At 34.0% G+C, this 21,937-nt stretch overlaps 4 protein-coding genes across 4 annotated transcripts; 2 read left to right on the forward strand and 2 right to left on the reverse strand.

The window, feature by feature from the left end:
* Positions 1–2,195: 2,195 nt before the first annotated feature.
* Positions 2,196–5,965, reverse strand: LOC123227258 (serine carboxypeptidase-like 11). Its single transcript, XM_044651984.1, has 13 exons — positions 5,769–5,965; positions 5,545–5,681; positions 5,371–5,447; positions 4,882–5,004; positions 4,692–4,794; positions 4,414–4,451; positions 4,131–4,325; positions 3,901–4,053; positions 3,752–3,823; positions 3,496–3,623; positions 3,156–3,269; positions 3,012–3,066; positions 2,196–2,458 (listed from the first exon to the last, which is right to left on the reverse strand). Exons 1-13 carry the CDS (start codon positions 5,915–5,917, stop codon positions 2,375–2,377), a joined length of 1,428 nt encoding a protein of 475 aa, XP_044507919.1. The 5' UTR covers positions 5,918–5,965; the 3' UTR covers positions 2,196–2,374.
* A 4,281-nt stretch (positions 5,966–10,246) lies between these two features.
* LOC123228048 (phospho-2-dehydro-3-deoxyheptonate aldolase 2, chloroplastic-like) lies at positions 10,247–13,594 on the reverse strand. The gene is made up of 5 exons (XM_044653245.1): positions 13,105–13,594; positions 12,507–12,784; positions 11,894–12,170; positions 11,392–11,637; positions 10,247–10,864 (listed from the first exon to the last, which is right to left on the reverse strand). Exons 1-5 carry the CDS (start codon positions 13,564–13,566, stop codon positions 10,598–10,600), a joined length of 1,530 nt encoding a protein of 509 aa, XP_044509180.1. The 5' UTR covers positions 13,567–13,594; the 3' UTR covers positions 10,247–10,597.
* Positions 13,595–15,764: 2,170 nt separating this feature from the next.
* On the forward strand, positions 15,765–18,394 carry LOC123227037 (40S ribosomal protein S6-like). The gene is made up of 6 exons (XM_044651650.1): positions 15,765–15,925; positions 16,052–16,116; positions 16,657–16,714; positions 16,808–16,916; positions 17,332–17,604; positions 17,947–18,394. Exons 1-6 carry the CDS (start codon positions 15,920–15,922, stop codon positions 18,183–18,185), a joined length of 750 nt encoding a protein of 249 aa, XP_044507585.1. The 5' UTR covers positions 15,765–15,919; the 3' UTR covers positions 18,186–18,394.
* A 722-nt stretch (positions 18,395–19,116) lies between these two features.
* Positions 19,117–21,902, forward strand: LOC123227052 (14-3-3 protein 6-like). Its single transcript, XM_044651675.1, has 4 exons — positions 19,117–19,656; positions 20,974–21,096; positions 21,319–21,435; positions 21,548–21,902. Exons 1-4 carry the CDS (start codon positions 19,171–19,173, stop codon positions 21,605–21,607), a joined length of 786 nt encoding a protein of 261 aa, XP_044507610.1. The 5' UTR covers positions 19,117–19,170; the 3' UTR covers positions 21,608–21,902.
* Positions 21,903–21,937: the final 35 nt, after the last annotated feature.

Below are 21,937 nucleotides of genomic sequence, written 5' to 3' on the forward strand. Positions count from 1 at the left end.
TTACCCACGGTTTTAAAAACCCACGAGAAAAATGAAGATTCTTTATCACAAAAATTAAATAAGAAATGCAATGTTCTCACTAGGGACGCCTGCAGATTCCAACATTCCCGAGAAAAAATATAATTTTTCAACACACAAAATAAGAAGAAGAAAATTAGATACTGGCCCATGGTGACTGCTGGATTGGTCAAGCAGTTTTACCATCTGGGCACAAAGTTTTAACGTCCGATGACCCATTATCTAGGTCGGTTCTAAAAACCCACGAGAAAAATGAAGATTCTTTATCACAAAAATTAAATAAGAAGTTCAATGATCTCAGTAGGGACGCCTGCAGATTCCAACATTCCGGAGGAAAAAATATAATTTTAAACACACAAAATAAGAAGAAGAAAATCAGATACTGGCCCATGGTGACCGCTTGATTGATCAAGAAGTTTTACCGTCTGGTCTGGTGACCCATTATGTAGGTCCTTTTTCGTAATTTCAGGTTTTTGCAGATGAATTATAGCTCCAGCCGAAGTTGGTGAAACTATGAATACGTACTTCTGTTAATTTCTTATTAAGATGGTGAAAAGCAAACACGTTTTTGGTGTTTGGTGAAGGCCAAACGACTATTTCCCACCCAAGGTATGCTGTAATGACAAGTTTCTCCCCTTTAACTATGGAAATACCAAACACCCACCCATGGCCAGTTAAAAGTAACGGGGTTAAGGGTAAAATTGTCATTTTCTCTATAATATTAAAAAATAAACTAAAATATAATTTCCTTTTGCCCCCCTAAAGTTTGAAAACAAAAATTTCCCCCCAGCCTAAGTTTAAGAAAATGGTAGTTTCACCCTAGGGTTTGGTTTTGAAATCTCCGGCGACCTCTCCGGCTCCGTTGCCGACGGCTTCTCCCTCCCGAAGAATCCTCTCCTTCCGGTGATCGGTTTCCTCCCATTTGGAGGCCCGATCGTCGCCGGAAAAGCGGTTCGTCTCCCACCGCTTTTCCGGCGACGATCGGGCCTCCAAATGGGAGGAAACCGATCACCGAAAGGAGAGGATTCTTCGGGAGGGAGAAGCCGTCGGCAACGGAGCCGGAGAGGTCGTCGGAGATTTCAAAACCAAACCCTAGGGTGAAACTACCATTTTCTTAAACTTAGGCTGGGGGGAAATTTTTGTTTTCAAACTTTAGGGGGGCAAAAGGAGATAAAATTTTCAGGCGTTAGGGTTCTGTTAAATTTAACTGGCCATGGGTGGGTGTTTGGTATTTCCATAGTTAAATGGGGGAAACTTGTCATTACAGCATACCTTGGGTGGGAAATAGTCGTTTGGCCTTTGGTGAAACTAAACAAAAGTTTCCTCTTGAAAAATATTATAAAATATTATAATTATAGAAATTAAAAGAATTAAAAAGTCATAGGTGGAATTGTTCCTTCCTCTCCTCTTGACACCACCACCTTTGTGTGACTATGTCCTTTCTTTATTACTATGTTTTTAACCTTATCCACAATTGTTATCGTTCTCACTTTTAATTCCATTTAAATTTTTTAAATCTTGCTGAAATTTATAACTTCTCACCAAAATTGTATTTATATTTAATGTATTAGTATTTCCCATTAGATTAGATTTGTGGTATCTAGTATACTACAAATAAAATACATAATTATACAGAGTGAAAAGGACAACAATTGGTATTCTCATATAATTACTTACACATCACAAAATTCTTTTAAAAGATTATTAATAATATTATAATAGACATAGAGTTTCGTTCGATAAATCAAACATGGGAATTCATTTTACTTATATTTATAAAAAGAAGTTAGTAGGTGAAATATTATTCTCATTTTATTTAATTATTGGATTATTGTGTTGTTTAATCATGTTAGAATTTCATATCCATTATTACAACATCTATTTGCAAAAATAAATAGAAATTGTACATGAGGTTATATAAAATGAAATTCTAACATTTTCGATATAATAATTATAATAATTATAGATTTAATTATTATATTTAAAATTTATCTATCTAATAAAATTGAACACATTTTTCAATTATTAAAAAAAAAATTATAGAGTAAGATAACCCTAATCTTGATTTTTTTATCACAATCAATTTCAAAAATAAAGACTCAAATATGCTCAGAAAATATTTTTTATATTTTCCTCCATCAGTAAAATATTTATGTATATATATATGGAAATAACCCTAATCTGAATTTTCGGCAACGTTGAATTTCAGAAATGATCATAAAACATTCGTAGGTAATCTTCGATAACCAGTAGACGGCTTCGGAAATCTAACAACTTAACAATTTCTAATTTATTGAAATAGTTTTCCAATTGCATAATTTGTCCATCACATCCTGGCATTCCACTGGTCTAGACTCTAGAGTGGATAAAAATGGCTCCACCTTTCGAACATCTCATAACTTTCCCTGCCCTTCCATTCAGTAGGAGAATGACCTGATCCCTGTTCAAAACAATTATCATAGTATTAGAGGACTGGTGGAAGGACACGGCCAAGGAGGCCGGTTGACGCCTTTCTGTCTTTTGAACCAAAACTATCAATAAAACCCTTATATTGTACATTAATTTCTAGATTTCCTTATTTCTACTGAATTCCCTTATATTTTAATTATGTTAATGGACACCCTAAGTTTTATTAGGGGTGGACTCGAACTGAACCAACTCAATTTAAATTAATATTCGATTTGATTCAAATATAATTTATATTGAAGTTTCAATCCAATAACTCAATTCAAGTTCGATTTAAATTCTCTTTTGATGATATTATTTATTCAATCAATAGTATTATTTATTCTATTGACAAACTTTCAACGATATTTATAATAAACCCAAATTCGATTTGAATTTTTTATAATGGATTCAAACCAAACTAAACTCAAATCGAATTCAGTCCTAAGTTTTATTTGTAGCTTCGGCCACTTATATTAGGTTCAATATGGTTTGAAATTCTCTGGAATTGAGCAAACTATTATCATGCAGGGACCTATTGTTCTTACCTTCACAGTCGCATAGGTCAATCGATATCCATAATTTGAATACGTCATTGTGTACCTAAACAGAAGATGCAGCGGCATTGTAATCATGCAATGAAATCTCATACTGATTCAGAAGAAAGTTGAAAAGATTTCATTGTAACTTACCCTGCAACTTGACCACCTACATACCAAGCTCTCCAATCTTCATCCAAAGTTATGCCAAGCTCGGCCAGCCAGTATTCAGTTGATGTATGTGAAACAACCAAATCATGATCACCACTGCAAAAATATAGAAAAATATAAGAGAAATTCAGGAATTGATAAACAATTTGGGGGTGGATTTGAGCTGAGCCTCTTCTACTTAAGACAGATTTTCAATGACACTGTTTAACCCACTAAAAGCTTTCCATGATACTGTACATCAGCTCAAACCAACTCTTGTTTAAGTTTGATTCGACTCAAATCCACCCCTATAAACAACCAAGCATAAGTTGTGAAAGATTACTTATACAGTAAAACTTGTATGCCATTTTTGGTGAGATTTTTATGATAGTCAACCACACTCCCAAGATCATATATATATGTACTGCTAGCAAATGTGAGGTTGCACCTTCGCCACTCTTGAATCGTTCCCTATTTGCAATTATAAACAATTAGAAAATGATACAAACTTTAGAAGAATTATACTTTAAAAATCAATTGTTGAGATTGGAGTATCTGAAGCCACCATATAAATCCCACAAATTTAGTTAAATATATACCTCTCGGACATGCAGAGCACTTTGAACACCTTTATCATTAGCCCATACATCAGCAAGTAGATAACCAAAATTCTGCAGAACATAAACTAAAATATAAGCATAAGCAGAACCTACAGCGCAAGGTGTTGATGATTGAAGACGGATAAAACCTTGCAATAATAGTCAGTTGATCTAGATGATGGAAGGGGAAATTGTCTTGATTTTTCTCTCAAAGATCTTCTCATATCGTGATCGTCTGTGCTCGGTGCTATTGTAGCACACTTGGGAGCCAACACCATTTCTGTATTTATTTGCTCCAGGCACTGCAAAATTCAAATTACATTAATGCCTCAAAGAAATTATGTTGAGTTTAAGAAAACAAGTTCATCGCTCAACAGACATTATCAATTTGTTCAAGATCCTCAAGGCAATCTGCACTCGCGGTACTAGCATCCACATCAAAGTAAGTGCCGTTGCAATTTGTTTTCGCAGACTCATACAAACTGCTAGATAAAAGACCAAGTAGATGCGCTTGAGGGACTCTATCATTTTCTTCCAGTTCGCCGTCTGTATGCGGTGATCCACTTATAATTCCCTGATTAGTTCACAGAGAAAATGAAATTCAAGTTCATAATACAATGAATCAAACAGGCTAAACTATAGTATGTGTTTAAGATTATTACCACTAGACTTATTGTTGGCTCCACTCCAGCTTTATTATCTGCAAAAGTTGACACTTAAGCTAAATTAATGAACCTTTGTCACAATTGAAGGCAATCTATCAGTCAAAATTTTTGGAATTATTATAAAGATAAACTTTGCAAGAGCAATAGGCCTATATTCGGAAACAGTATCTGCATCATGACACTTAAACCGACTACATCTTGACCAACAATATACCAGAAGGATTTAAAATAGAAAGGGTGAAGAAAACAGAATTTGGTGCAGGAATATTACTTACCATCCAATATTTTCTGTGCAATGATTGGACCAAGTACACCAGAATAAGAATCAGTGGTAACGAAAAACCGATTCGGGATGAATTGAGGATGCTCATCAAACCACTGCATTGAATTCAAAATGAAAATAAATTAGTGCATAGAATTTGCATGGTGTGTCAATTACTCCTATTTTATAAGAACTTAACTCACCTTTCTTATAAAAACATGAGACTGGTTTGCTGATTCTAAGTCTGTGATACTGTAATCTGATGCGTTTGTTGAATAGGAGTAACCAGAGCCAACAGGGGCATCCACAAATATTATACTGGCACTCTGCAAATTTATCACCATCACACAATTATGAACTATCTTTTCAGTAATCTAAAAGTGGATTTGAGCAAAGCCAAGTTGAATTTGAACAAATATCAATTCGAACTTAAGAGTTAGTGTACAGTATCATCAGGGGATTACCAGTGGGATGAACAGTTCAACCAGAGGTGTACAGTGACACTATCAAGGTGAACGGTATCTTACGGTGTCAAATAAGTTAAACTCGAATAGAGCTACTGTGTTAGAACTCCAATTTTAGTTTAACTCATTCTAGCCTAATGAAGATTCGTGTCCGAGATGGCTTGAAACCACCCCTACTTTTCTATACTAAAAGAATTAATGCCATAAACAGCTTCAATTTTTTGGTACCTTTGTCCATGTGTAAGGATACAAATGTAACGATGGCAAGCCACCTGTGTAATCAGTTCCATTAAACTGTAGGGGACCTAAAATTATAATGGACATTAGCTCCAATGTCAACAAATAAGAATGAAGAAACCCCTAAATAAAAACCCTGATAAATTGAAGAGACCATAAGCATACCAGTTTGGAAGAAGAAACCGTTCAAAGCAGCACAGCCAGGGCCTCCAACTATATAAAAAAGAACAGGGTCTACTTCAGGATTTCCTTGAGACTCCACGAACAAGTAGAAGATCTCTGACTGCCCCACGCTCACATATCTAAGTTTTCAAGGCCCTTTAAAACTTACAATAAAACCAGCACTACAAAACGTAAAAAAGTGACGAAAATACAGTTTCACAGTTTACCCAGTTTCAAGTTTGAAAGGAAGAGCTCCTGTGAAGCCCGGCAATGTCCTAACGATTTGCCCACAATCTGCATTTTTAAAAAGAAGAAAAGAGAAGAGCCAAAGCAAACAAATGGAGCTTGAGAGGTGGGTATGGTTGTTTGAAGACATGATATTACAATCTAAAAATCTCAGTTATTCCAAGTAAAATGACGTTGATAAAGTGTAATGTCGATGGGAATATATACAAATGAGGGGAGTCATGTTTGACAGGGAAAGTCAAAGTTGAAGTTGAAGATCACAGCTTACATTCTCGTCAAAATCTGGCGAGGAATGTTGGGTAACTGTGAGTCATCTCAGTTGGATTGTTCCGTGAAAAGTTTGAATATCCCTTGCAGTATGAAGTCGAACAAACCAATTAAAGAACTTAAATATGAGGATTGTACAAATCAAGTGAATATCCCTTTCAGTATGAAGTTGAACAAACCATGTTTGAGCCAGAATGAAATTTGAGCCACTTGCTAAATTCGCGATAACAATAATTAAATTGGCCTCCACTTGCTTGCAACTCTAATGGTAAACATTTAATTTGTAAAATAAATTAAGTGAGAACAAATATTATATATAATTTTATATGTAAATAATAATATACTATTATTATATGATTAGATAGTTTTAATTTAAAAATAAATAATATTTAATTACATAATAAAATATTATTATCTATGTATATTATTTGTATATATAATTTTATTAAAATAAATTAGTTTGACCCAATACAACTATTAGACGGGGTTAGATTAAAAATACAAAAGACTAAAAATACCTAAGGTTAGATTCAATTTGTGTCGTGGATCACAACATTTATCTGACATTAATGTTTCATATTATAAAGAGTCATCCTCCTAAAATTTGACTCTCCCATTGTATCAAGGCTACAACTGTATCACCTAACATACCTTCAACCATTAGACAGGCCATCATCATGAAGTTATATAACAACTCTCACAAGTACAAATAAATACGTAACAATGAAAAAAGAAAAGACAGCATCTGATTCTTACTTAAATAAAGACACCTAACAGCATTGTTATTTTCGGGATAATAACATTAACATTTCATATCAAACCACATAAACAACTATACGCCTTCTATTTGTCTTATTCTTTCACTAGAATATCTCAAAATGGCCATACCTTTCGTTTTTCCACACTTGGATACCAACAGCCACAAAGTTCTTGTGGGTCTAATTACCTTTCTAACTTACAAAACGGCTAGCATTGGTGGCAATGACTCATCTCCCACTCCTATTGGCCCGACTAGCTAAAACTCTCATTTCAAAAATTATTCTAACTTTTAATTGACTTCCATTATCCTTTTCCAAAAGTTTAATTAAGAGTTATTTTTTTAACTTAGTCTAACTAAAATAGATCGTATCAACAAGATAAAATTTTGACTTTAGTCATCGCTCTCATAATCGTTATATTAAATAAAATAGAAATTTAACTTTGATATATATACTATCAAATAATTTCAAACATATATTATCTTAATTGTTTGAGTATTTTTACCTTTATTATTTAAACTATTTGTTTGAAGGTTTTTTAATTCTCTTTTTGGGGCATGATTTTATTTTTCTAATTTCATATATTTATTTATATTTATGAAATTTAAAGAGATATCTATTTTTCTTGGGTTTTGAATTAAATAATAAAACTTTTCGTTAGGCACCTAATTTTCAAGTGGAATTGCAGGTATTGTAATAGTACTTACCTAAATTTCAATCTGGGGAATTTACTTTTAATTGAGCCAGTTTATTCAAATTTGGATGGTTCGGGTCAAATCGAGATATGAACACAGTTGATATATATATATATATATATATATACAACCAAATAGTTTTGTGGCAAGTTTTATCAATTACAAAATTTTTGTACTTCTTATAAAATGCAAAAATAGATTAAATGAAAAAACATAGTTGAGTTATCTGGTATACATCCCAGGCCTTTTCGTGGAGCCTTATCGTTTTGACATTGTTCCAGTGACACGGATAGGGAGGGTTTAAGTATTAAGATTTAGCATGACCTCTATACTACTAGTCATCTTAAATAAATTAAAAAAAAATAAACATGTCAATTGGGTTTGAATTGTTCAAACTCAAGCTTTAAAAAAGTTCAGTCTCATCTCAGGGTTAAAAAAAAAAAAACATGTCAATATTTATCACCAAAATTAAAAGATTAATATGAATAAATTAATAATGTGTTTAAGTGATTTGGTTTGAATAAATAATCATTATATTTAGTTGATAGTAATAAAATAATATTGATATATAATTTTACTTAAATAACTCTAATATATTAAACTAAATTTATTAAATATAAAGAAAATTGTAACATAATTAAGATTATTAAAATAATTTTTTAATATGTAAAGTAGATAAATTAATTAAATTATCATTTATATTTTCTATCATGTAAAATTGTTATATTTTTTTATTAATTAAAGAATCAAACAAATTAATATGTGCGATAAAAAAATTGATAATAAACTATGTGTACTCAATTTTGAGTATTCAATTAAATATTATGACGATAATTGAATAATTTTGGATGACATATAATATTGCTTAAAGGTAGATTACCAATATATTTGTGACATAATATCAAAGCATAAGTGAAACAATAAGTCTAACACTCTAAAGTATTTTTGGATATAAGTGACAATATATCCAACCAAAAACTGATTGAGTCAAATAGTGGGTCTAACAATTTATGAGGTTTGCACTTGAGTGAAAGTGTTAGAGAATAAAAAAAAAAAGTCTCACATCTAATAAAATTGAGTGGTATATAAGTGTATAAATTTGACTTTAACATAAGATAATTTGTTTCGTGTAATACAAGTTTCAATCCTCACACTTGCAAGCAAAATATATTTCTAACATAACAACTTAAAGTGTTTCTGGATACAAATAACAACGCACCCAACCAAAAATTGATTGAGCCAAATGATAGGTCTAACAAACAATCTATGATACCTGCACTAGAGTAGAGGTGTTAGAGACTTAAATAAAAAACAAATAGAGTTTAACATCTAATAAAATTGAGTAAAATTAGTATATAAGTGTGTGGATTGAACCTGAACATGAACCAATTGATTTTGTATAATATAAGTTTTAATCTTCACACTTGTAAACCCATTATATTTCCGCTATGTTATTAGAGTACAATCCAGATGGTGTGCCTAACACTGATTTTGTATAATATGAGTTTTAATCTCTACACTTGTAACCCTAATATATTTTTAGTATAGTATCAGAGCATATGACAGATAATGAGCCTAATAGCCGAAAGTGTTTTTAGATACAAGTGACAATACACCCGATCAAAAACTGGGTGAGCCAAATGACAAGTTTAATAGTTTAGGTAGTTATACTTGAACAAGGGTACTGGAGACTCAAATAAAAAAAAAGTCACATACCTAATAAAATTTAGTAATGTAAGTGATATATAAGTGTTTGGATTAGACCTTAATATAAATAAATTGACTTTGTATAATATGAGTTTTAATTTTTATACTTATGAATTCAATATATTTCTAACACCTCTGAACGAAACACACCTTAAAAAATTTTTATTTAATATTTTATAATTTATACATAATTGGGAGAATTAAATGTAAAATTAAATCTGATTGTACAATAAACATACATAGAACCTTTTCTTTAAGCAACGTTTACTGGATACCGTACTGCATGCCTTGTTTTGAGCAATGTCAGCAAGGATGCTGAGAATTCCAGCAGCTACATCCACGGTAACGACTAACAGACAAAGGAAGGCTCCTCCTACAACAACCATTTCTTCTGAGAAAATGGATGGGAAATTTGCAAAAATAAAAGAAACCACGAGAGAAATGATACGGTGTGCGAGTGGAAAGTAGGGACTGTTTAGATGAAATTTATGATGATTAGCGTCAATGTAATCGTAGATTGTTCAAAATTGGAGTAAATTATTTTTGTCCCACCCAAAGTTTTGTCTAAAAACATTTTTAACCCCAAAATAATGAATTCGCTCATTTACATTAAATCAAATTCTTTTTGAAAAACAATTACAGTATAAATACAAAATAATAATTTTATCATCTATTAATTTTATAAAAAATTAAAAAATAACATTATATCCAAACGTGCTTAAGTTAAGAATGAATAAGCTTATCTTATATTTAGTAAATGTATTCAAAATTATGTAGCAAGCAAACCGACATCAAATAGAAAAATAAATAATTTTAAAAACCAGTTTGAATAATAGTTCAATAATATAACAAAATCAATTTTTAGGTTTGGTTATTGGTTTGTCCATTTTTGAAAATTAGTTAATCGAACCAAAACAGTTTTTAAAGAAGTTAAACTAGTTAATCTCCAGTAGAGGTGATCAAAATTATGCAAGCGAACTGAAATCAAAATAGGTTACTTGGAAAATCAATTCGAATACCGGTTCAATGATATAACAAAATCACACGCGCATGCACGCACACACATGTATATATTTTATAACCCAAAGTAACATAACATTATAAGCATCTCCCATATAATATACACCCCAAGGTAACACAACATTATAAGCATCTCCCTCAAACACACAAATACTGATTCCAACATTCGTAGATGGATATCTACCAACAAATTTTCCTATCATAACTTAAAACATCTTTACCATACTAGCTTTCAGGCATCTACTTGCTTACTTGCCAGTGCTGCTCACTTACTTCCCTCTGGCTACTCTCCTAACATAGATAAAACACCTTAAAACATAATTCTAAAACCACTCATACTACTATAGCAATAACCAAAGCCTTCTAGGCTAGAGTAGAGGCAAGCGAATGTCGTGGTCCAAGCCTTCTTTTCCTTAAGCGCTCAGCGATAATGAAGGCAAGCTCTAGAGACTGAGAAGCATTGAGCCTTGGGTCACAGTGAGTATGGTAACGTGAGTGCAGATCATCGTAAGTTATAGTTCGAGATCCTCCGACACACTCTGTCACATTCTGTCCTGTCATCTCTAGATGAACTCCTCCAGGATAGCTTCCTTCTTGATCATGCACATCAAAAAAGGCCCTAACCTCAGCCTATTAACACACATGATAAGAAAGCTGTTATTATCATTACAATCATTGCTATTAAAGCATGATTTCAAGAGGGCGAAATGGTTTTATATTTAACATGAAAGATATTTAGATGCAGCAATTCAGGAACAACAGAAAGACAATACCGTTCTTACGTGAAAGGAAGCTAAGTTGATTCACTGACCAAGTTTCATAACTCAACATATGTGAAGACATCAAAAAGAACAGTCATACATGAGACAGCATAATATCACACTGGTCAAGATAAAACTTGTTCCTCAAAAGGCTCTTTAGGAAGCATTTTTGGTGAATGAGGCTGGTAATCCAAGTAAGATCAAGTTACTTGATTTTAAATATTTCCATGGAGCACATGAGCACATATGACACATATCAAGAAAATTTGATCACTCTGGAGTATCGACAAAATTCAGATGTGGTAGCACCATGCAAACAAGTTTATGAAGTACAAAAGTCTTAACATAATCCAAATATAACATAATATGGTTTTTTTGATGAGATACCAAACTTACCCTAATTGCATCGAAGGAACGGGTTTTGAGTCCAGAAGGAGCTTTTATGGTGTTCCCATGCATGGGGTCACTAACCCAAGTGACAATTTGACCTGCTCTACGTACAGCCCTTATCAAATGGGGAAGTTTAACTCTCATGTTTTCGGCTCCCATCCTTACAATCACTGTTATCCTCCCAGGTTTGTTCTTTGGGTTTAAGATATCTATGAGCTTAACTAGCTCGTCTGGATCCATCTTATCACTCACCTGTGTCACAATACATGACAGAACAAATTACTTCCAATCTTTTCAAAGATACCCAAAGTCAAATGACAAAGCCAATTATTAGAAATATGCATGAATATATGTACATGTTCGAAGCACAAATAAGTACAAAGACAAATAAGCATGTCAAAAATATTAAGAAGCATATATATATAAAAAATTATTGGTTCAGTTGAAATGTCCAGATTAACAGAAATTAGAAGAGAAAAAAATTATAGTTTTAAGAATAAAACAGCACCTTGATACCAAGGGGATTAGCAACTCCTCTCAAAAACTCAACATGAGCACCATCAAGTTGGCGGGTACGTTCTCCAACCCAAATCATGTGAGCAGAGCAGTCATAGTAAAGCCCAGAAGTTGAATCCTCTCTAGTAAGAGCTTGTTCATAAGGCAGGAGCAAGCACTCGTGAGATGTCCAAAACTCTGTTGTAGTCATAACTGGGTGGCTACTAGTGAGTCCAGCAGCAGCCATGAATGCTATGGCCTCATCAACTCGGTGAGCCAATTCATGGTATCTATTCAACCACAGTAACAAAAAACATGTTCAAGCAATTGCTTTTGTAGGTAATGGCTTCTTTGTTATCATATTTTGATCTTGGTTTATCATTCTCATCTCAGTATTGCTATTGAGGTACATTTAATCCTAGACCTTTCAATGATGATGATTGAGCCACCTATTGAATTAAAATATGATAAATTTTCCTCTCATAAAATGATTTTACTTATCTATCTATTTTATTTATAAATGTGTAAAAGTTATGCAACACAAAATACAGAAACTCAACTTCCAATGACATCCACTCAAATCAGTAAATACTATAAATGTTTTCTCTTCAAAGAGGATAACATACCGATCGCCCTGCTCACTGTGCTCCGTGAAATCAAGATTCCAATGAGCAACTCTCTGCATCGCAGCATAACCTCCGGTTGCAAATGCCCTTAAGAGGTTCAAAGTTGCAACTGATTGCAAATAAGCTCTAGTCATCCTATGGGGGTCTGGAACTCTTGATTTGGCATCAAATTCATCACCATTCACATTGTCACCTCTATAACTAGGTAGCTTCACACCATTCTTCTCTTCAAATGGATCTGACCTTGGTTTTGCAAATTGACCCGCCATTCTTCCCACCTACACTCTCAAATTCAACCTCCATCTCACCAACAATTAAACATATCCGGTTAACATATTCAATCATTAACAGAACAACATTAGAGTCTCCTAACACAGGCAACACATGTTATAGTAGACTAAATCTATGTGCCCTTATAATTAGTACCAATTTGAGTATTGATTATAGATGCATATATATTTCATACATATTATACACAAAAGCACAAAAACACTGTCTTCGATGAATCAAATGCTAAATTTCTTTTCCTATGCTATAACATAAAAAAGAATGAAACTTCAACAGTCAGATCACAATTTTAGAAATTAAAAAAACCCACCTTGATAACAGGCATTTGACCGCCAAACATGAGGACAATACTCATCTGAAGAAGAACACGAAAGGTGTCACGAATGTTATTGGCATTGAATTCTTTAAAGCTCTCAGCACAGTCACCACCCTGAAGCAAGAAAGCGTTTCCAAGAGCAGCTTGACCCAATTTCTCTTCCAGGCTTCTGGCCTCACCGGCGAACACGATCGGAGGGAATGTTGAGAGAGAGTCAAGAACAGACTGTAGCTCGTCTTTGTTGGGATATTCAGGGAGCTGGAGAGCCTTCTTGGTCTTCCAACTGTCTGGACTCCATTTCGTGGAGGTCGTTGATTTGGTGGAATGGACGGCTGAGATGGGTTTAAGTTTGAGAGTGGTGGAAGGGCGGAGGAGACAGTGGATGTGGCGGCGCGGGTGGTGGCGGCGGATGAAGTTGTTGGAAGAGAGAAGAGAAGAGGTGGTAGATAGAGCCATGATTGACTGACCAAGCGAGAAAAAATCATGTAGTGTGGAAATATAATTAAGGCCAAAAGCCTTCCGCCCATCCAAGGTATAGTGAAATCATGAAGTCCCACCTTCAATTTGCAAAAATTCAAACACTCACCCATAACCGGATTTTTATAAAAAATTTCAGTTAACAGTAGGGGTAAAATCATCATTTACTAAAAATTTTAAAAAATTAAAGTTTTATCATATTTTTCTTCCAATTTTTAAAATTTTACAATTTTTCCAAACCCAAATTTGAAAAGTAACAAAACCCTTTAGTGTTTGTTCTTCTTCTCTTACTCCAATTTCTCTTTCTCCCACCATCGGTTGTCCTCTCTCCCCCTTTATCTTTCTCTCCAGTATCCTTTCCTTGCCTCTTTGGTTGAAGATGAAGACGATTGATTTCCATTTGAGATAAAAATATCATCTTTATCTAAGATGACGATAATTTTATCTTTGTCTTTGATCAAAGACGATCGAAGAGGCAAAAGAGGGAGACCAAAGGGAGAAATAAGAGAGAGAGAGGATGACCAACAGTTGAAAAAAGAGAAATTGATGTCAGAAGAAGAGAAACAAATCTTAAAGGGTTTTTATTACTTTCCAAACTTTGGATTAGAAAGAAAATATAAAATAAGAGAAAAACATATGATAAAACTTTAATTTTTTAATAAATAATAATTTTATCTCTAATTCTAATTAAAAGTTTTAATAAAAATTTAGTTATAAATAAATATTTAAGTTAGAAAGAACTTAAATTAAAGAAGTTAAGATTTTACTATACCTTTGTGAGAAGTAGTGTTTTGGCCTATAATTAAGGAAAAGGCTAAATGACTATTTATTTACCATCCAAAGTTTCCTGAACTCTTTTGGTTTCATGTTTGCTTCCTTTATTGAAATTATGAAAAAGATATTATTAACCCCTAATATTAACATTAATTATTAATATATTTTTATTACTTTAAAATTTTATTAATTATATAATTAAAAATATTAATATTCTAACAAATTTTAAAATATATCAAATAAATTTATAAAATTTTAAATAATTATCATAAGAAAAGAGAGTCGTTAAAGATGAAAGGAAGATAATTATCATAAGGAAAGAAAGACGAGGCATACATGATCATCGATGATGACATTTCCAAACAACTTTTTTACTACCAAAATTAAAAACGAAATGCAATCACTTGGCATTTGAGACCTTTAATAAGATGATACTCTCTTTCATTGTGGCAAATACACATGATATGACTAATTTGCAAACAAACAATTTTAATATTTAACATATCAACATGGTAAAAATCTGTGGCTCATCACTTTAAATTAGTTATAACGAAAGAGAGTCGTTAAAGATGAAAGGAAGATAATTATCATAAGAAAAGAGAGACGAGGCATACATGATCATCGATGATGACATTTCCGAACAACTTTTTTACTACCAAAATTTAAAACGAAATGCAATCACTTGGAATGACAAAAGGGATTAAGTTAATTAAAGACAAATTCAACTTTTAAATAATTGATCGCTTGAGAAGAGACGGCCTTTGACGAAGAGGAGCAACAATAAAAGAAGATGAAGAGGGAGAAAAGAGGAAATAGAAACAATAAAAAATAAATGAAAAAATAAAAAAAAATATAAAAATCTATATAGGATAATTTCACCATGAGATCAGTAAACAAAATTGAGTAAAATGGGGTGATGTTTAGGGCTGGATTAGAGCTGAGCCAGCTCGAGCTCGAGCTCGGCTTGGTTCGGTTCGAGCCCGAAATGAGCCGGGCTCTGTTCGAGCCCGAGTTGGTTCGGTATATTTTTTTAAAATTTTTTTATACAAAACGATGTCGTTTTGATCCCCATATATACACAAAATGGTACCGTTTTGATATGAAAAACGAATCAAGCCGAGCCGTTATCGAGCCGAACCGAAAACGAGCCGAGCCGAATCCGGCTCGAGTCGAGCTCGAGCCGAACTCGAGTCGGCCATTAAAAAACCGAGCCGAGCCCGAGCTGGCTGCGAGCCGAGCTCGGCTCGGCTCGAATCCAACTCTAGTGACGTTTGAGAATCGGACTTTTTTTCGGAGATAGGATTTGCTCAGAGAGAGAATCCAGCCTTACCAGAAATAGGGTGCCCTTAGTTTTACTGAAAAAAACTAAAAAGGTTATAATGGAAGAAACGGCCGGACCGATAGTGAAGGCCAATGGGCCGAGAATACGAACTATAAAGCGCGCAGATCCAAAACCCAAATGTTCTAAGTCGCACTCGAACTCAAACTAGATCTCTCGGGTGAATCTGCACTGATTCCAACACCGAGGAACACTAAGGTCGAGCTGAGTTGATGCAATATGAAGGTTCGTAATTCGCCTTTAAGTTAGCCTCTGTTTCTCATCCTAATTTCTACTATCCTTCCTTTGTCTGCTTATAATTTTTCAAAATTTAACTTGTTTGTCGGTCCAATATGCCTCTAATCTCTACAGTTTAACATTGCAAACCCTACTACTGGCTGCCAGAAGAAGCTCGAGATCGATGACGATCAAAAGCTGTGAGTTTCGTATCTTCAACCTCTCTCTTGCTTTCTTTCGTTTTATTTGTAGTGCCCTGTGTTTGGCTTTTGAGTAGAAATGTAGAAGTTCATAACACTTTTTTTTTTTTTTTTATGATGATGATTGAAGCCCCATTCGTCCTCGCCCAAGAAAGTTTAATATCTTGCACTTACACCCCTAAAACTTTGGCTATGTGTTATTGATAAATATATAAGTCATATAATTTTTCAAGCCGATGCAACTCATGTGCACTTTGAGCTCGAGCTTTGTATGAACTTAATCAAGCCGAGCTCAAGGCAAACGATGCTCACTTGGCTTGATGCAGCCCTAGTTAAGCCCCAGTTCTTGTTCCTTCAATTGTAGAAAATTGATAGTCTTGTAGCCTAAGGTTTTTTTTGCCGCTCCTTAGTTACTTACGGTTGCTTTTTAACCTATGGATTTTAGAATAATTACTTGATGGACCCTTACAGATGATGTGTAGAGTAATTGATTGTGTCAAATCGATAATGATGTTAATTGTGCAAAATTTTGATGTACAGCCGAGCTTTTTTCGACAAGAGGATCTCACAGGAGGTCAGTGGAGATGCTCTGGGCGAGGTATGTGATTGCTGTTGTTCCTTCAGCTGCTGAAAGTTTTTTCAGTATATCAATCATGGATGTATTCACCTTACAAACTTTCTTGTTTGACAGGAATTCAAGGGCTATGTTTTCAAAATTATGGGTGGTTGTGACAAACAAGGCTTCCCAATGAAGCAGGGAGTGTTGACTCCTGGTCGTGTTAGACTTTTGCTTCAGAGAGGTGAGTAGACTGGGAAGCATATTGTTTGATAGGAGTGGAATTGACCATAATGTTGGTTGAGTTTGTCAAGTACTATTGAGCATTTAAATGTTAAAAATGATAAAAGACAATTCATTGTCATTTTTTTTCACAAGTCTAAAATTGTCTCGGCATAATTTTCCTGCATTATTTATAATTTTTCTTTACTAATTGACTGTTCAACAGTAATTAAATATTTTTGAATTACTTTATTTCTATGGCCTGATTATTTCCTGTTCTGCTACAAAAATCAATATGCTTGAACTCCTTTGTCATAGCCCCATTACATCCTTAATTTCTCATGGTCTAGTTTGGGTATGGGCATTTTGCTTAGTTTCTTTGGTTTGAAATAGAGCTGTTGCTTGAATGAACTAATTTAGCTCTTTCAATTTGACAGGAACCCCATGCTTTAGAGGCTACGGAAGGCGCAATGGAGAGCGTAGGAGGAAATCTGTTCGTGGATGCATTGTTAGTCAAGATCTCTCTGTCTTGAATTTGGTTATTGTTAAAAAGGGTGAGAATGATCTACCTGGATTAACAGATAGTGAAAAGCCAAGGATGAGGGGTCCAAAGAGGGCTTCCAAGATTCGCAAGCTTTTCAACCTATCTAAGGAGGATGATGTTCGCAAGTATGTGAACACCTACCGAAGAAACTTCACAACAAAAAATGGTAATGTTTACTCTTTTATTTATTTTAGTCTATTTCTTTTTTTTGACGAAAAAATTCTAGATGGAATGGCTGTTAGTTTTATACCTTGAAATTAGCTTTTCCCGTGAAATTCTTTTTTTCTGTAATAATGGTAAATCTACATTGTGATTGAATCATTTGAACCATCTAGAGTGATGGTTCAGCTGTGTTCAAATTTGAACTGCTATATTTTTTGTTCTTTTTTAATGAGAAATAGTAATGGCTGTGCTATGGAAGTTGTGGAGCTGGGTTTTGAGAGTGTAGATGAACTGATATGGTCTCAAACTTGAATTGATTGTTAAATTCATCTGTTTTGTTTGGCAGGGAAGAAAGTTAGTAAAGCTCCAAAGATACAGAGGCTTGTTACTCCGTTGACACTACAGAGGAAGCGTGCTAGAATTGCTCAGAAGAAGAAGAGAATTGCGAAGTCCAAGGCTGATGCAGCTGAGTATCAGAAACTTCTGGCCAGCAGGTTGAAGGAGCAGCGGGAGCGTCGTAGTGAGAGCTTGGCAAAAAGAAGATCCAAGCTTTCTGCTGCTTCAAAGCCATCCGTTACTGCATAAAGTGGTTTTCTACTTTTGGTGATCCATTATGTCACCACTCAGTTTTTGGTAGTTTTCAAATTTGCTCTGAGTACTTTGGCAAATGTTTATTTTATGTTTTAGGTCTACAAAATGGGTGTTTCTGTTTTGGCTAGTGGCCAACGATTGATCTTTTTGATTGAATAATTTGCCATTTTGAAATTATTGAGCATATGAGCCTTTGATAGTGAGATTTTGGTTATGCCATTTTGAAATTATTGAGCATATGAGCATAAGATAAAGATTGTGGTTTGGAGATGTGTAGAATTCTGAGAAGACCTTGGGGAGCATAAACTACCAAAAGCTAAATGATGAGATTTGAGTATATAGACTTGTGACTTCGACATTTTCTGCCTTCGACTGTGATTAACAGTGAAAGTTGTGGTGTGGTGTTATATGCTGTGTTGTGTATATTTCTTATTAGATAGACTTAATTTGAATTTTACCAATTGTAAAAGTTTACATGTTGAAGATACCATCAGACAGAAAGGGAGTTGAATTGGATGAATTGAACTTCAAACATTGGACTGACTATCAAGTTTTGATAGATGTGGATCAGACTGATCACTGAGTTTTAAATAAAATGATGATGGTTGGACTGACTACAGTGAATTAAACTTGAACATTGACTCAAGCAATACTGACTATTGGTCTCGATTGAACCTCTAATTAATTGTAATAAATAAACAATGAATATTTTTTAAAAAAAATTGATCTTAATAAAAAAATTCTAACTAAAAATGTCCTGGTATAACCATATAAGGCCAAAAAAGTAATTTCCTCATTCATAAAATTTGGAAAAAAAATATATATATAATCCTCTAATCTAGCGTGGTAGTGGATGGCCATTTTGGGTCGGCACGGCCCAGCCCACCACCGACTGTACTCCTATATAAACCTCAATTCTCAACACCTTCCCCTTCATGTACTTTTTCCTTCTAATCCACAAACGACAATAACCGCAACAATGGCCGCTCCATCTACTCGCGAAGAAAACGTCTACATGGCCAAGCTCGCCGAGCAGGCCGAGCGCTACGACGAGATGGTCCAATTCATGGAGAAGGTCGTCGATTCGGTCACCTCCACTGACGAACTCACTGTCGAGGAGCGTAATCTCCTCTCCGTAGCCTACAAGAACGTCATCGGCGCTCGACGTGCCTCGTGGCGCATCGTCTCCTCCATCGACCAGAAGGAGGAGTCGCGTGGCAACCAGGACCACGTGTCGCTCATTCGCGACTACAGATCGAAGATCGAGGCTGAATTGACGGAGATCTGTGGCGGCATCTTGAAATTGTTGGATGATAAATTGGTTCCTGCTGCGTCTTCTTCAGATTCTAAGGTGTTTTATTTGAAGATGAAGGGAGATTATCATCGTTATTTGGCCGAGTTTAAGACTGCCGATGAAAGGAAAGTCGCCGCCGAGAATACGCTTAACGCTTACAAAGCTGCGCAGGTCTTTATTCTCGTTTGATCTGCTTTTTGCTTTCAATTTTGTCTTATGATTTTTTTTTTGAATTCTCTGAATATTGCATTATCGATTTTTTTCTTCCTGAATTGCTTTGAATGATGATTGGGAAGAACTAGCTTTCTTCTTGGTTTATTATTTGCTAACCCTTTGCCTGGTGTCTCTTGATATTTACGGATGCTGGTTGGCAGGATATACTATTATCAATATTATCAATGTCTGTTAAATTATTATTATTTTTTTATTTGGGATAAGTTGAAGTTTAAATTCATTTGAGTTTTGATTTGATTAGTACGTCTGCTGGTTTTATAGTTGATCGGGAAGAACATAGGATAAGAATAGAAGACTACTAGTGTTGTGTATTATATAATACCATTTGGAACAATAATACTTCATACAATAACAAAATAGGTACCGGTGAGTATAAACAAACTAATTTGCTATCATATGATTTAGTGATTTTAAATTAGAGATAATTTAAACAATTAAATCACCCAATCATAAGATAACACATCAGCAATACCACCCTTTATTACCCATTTTGTTAGTGCATGGAGAGTTATTCCATGGGGAAATGAAATTTATGAAAAAAGGGAATGAATAAAATGGGTTGATTAGGCACAGTATTAGTAGAGATTTTATTCCGTGCATGTGATTGACCTTTGGTTTGATAGGTTCTGAGCTATAAAAGTCAGTAATATTATTCATTTTTTGTTTTTCAAGTCTCGTTTCTTGCATTGGTTGGTTCTGGTTTGCTTATGCTAGAAAAACAATATTTTTTGAATATCTATTATCTAATTCAACATAATCAGTTGAGTATGAATCTCTCACATTGATTATTAGAGATCTTTATTATAAATATTTATGTTGGTTCTTTCTTTTTATTTTTATATATTTTTGAGAAATCTATAATATTGTTTACTTCTAAATGTTATGTAGTTTGCATCAAATTCTGTATTGTCAGTTCTAAAATATATGGTTTGATAATGAACTATGTTGTTCTTTTTATTAGACAACATGTTTGAGTGTGTTTCTTTTCCTCTTTTTATTTTTTTTTTTCATGGTTGGTACTTTTTCACTAAGATTGAAGCCTTTATTATTATTATAATAATTTTTTTTTTTAATTTCTATGTTTGAAGTGTAGTAGCATTATTAATATTTATAATTTCCTGAATTATAGATCTTTTTGAAATGATGTATTTTTCACTCTCTGATCTTGACATATAATCTTAGAGTTGAATATTGGTTTTTTATGATTTGTGGCTGAAATTGAATTCCAGTTGATGTTAAATTTTACATTTTCAGGATATTGCAAATGCTGAACTGCCTCCAACTCATCCTATCCGGCTAGGACTGGCTCTGAACTTCTCTGTGTTTTACTATGAGATTCTGAATTCTCCTGATAGAGCTTGTAACCTTGCAAAACAGGTGAGGATATTTGAATTTTCAAATGTTTCCTTGTGTTTTATCTCATTCTTTAAAAAAAAAAAAAAAAAAAAGGTGTCTGTCTCAATCTACAAGCACTTTATATATAAGAGTAGCACTTGGTCTTTAAAGATTACTCTAATGTACAAGCAATATGTTGAGAAGTTTGAGAGGGTCAGATCTTCAAAGTAACCGATCTTTTAAATTCTTTCATGCTGGCAATAGGCCTTTGATGAAGCAATCGCAGAGTTGGATACGCTTGGAGAAGATTCATACAAGGATAGCACTTTGATAATGCAACTTCTCCGTGATAATCTCACTTTGTGGACCTCAGACATGCAGGTGTTAACCTTGTTCTTTTATTATTATTATTTCTCCTTATATCGATCCTCTGCTGTCTGCTCCTTCTGTTTTAATTGTTAATAATTTACTGAATATTTGCTCTCATTCGCAGGATGATGGAACTGACGAGATGAAAGAAGCATCCAAACCTGAGGAGGAGAAGCAGCAGTGAAGTAGTTATTCTTAACAGTATTTCACTTCTCTGTTTTTATTTGGAGAAGTTGCCTGGTTCCACTGCTCATTGGATTATGACTTTTTTAGGAGTTCATGCTTTGATATGAATGTTGAAAATTTCTTGTTGATTGTACTTTGGGTGTTCAGTTTATTTTAATTAACTGGGATGCTTACTCTTATGTTGTTTTCTTGGCAATAAAGGAACTAACGGCCAAGCTATATATTTAGCACAAGCTCAACATTTGAAAGATGTGTGTTTGAATTTAAGATTGATGCAAGCTTACATTTACACAGTTTTTGCTACTTCTTGCCCTGCATTTCCTCCTAT

This window comes from Mangifera indica, chromosome 10 (genome assembly GCF_011075055.1).
Source record: "Mangifera indica cultivar Alphonso chromosome 10, CATAS_Mindica_2.1, whole genome shotgun sequence".
Taxonomy (NCBI): Eukaryota; Viridiplantae; Streptophyta; class Magnoliopsida; order Sapindales; family Anacardiaceae; genus Mangifera; species Mangifera indica.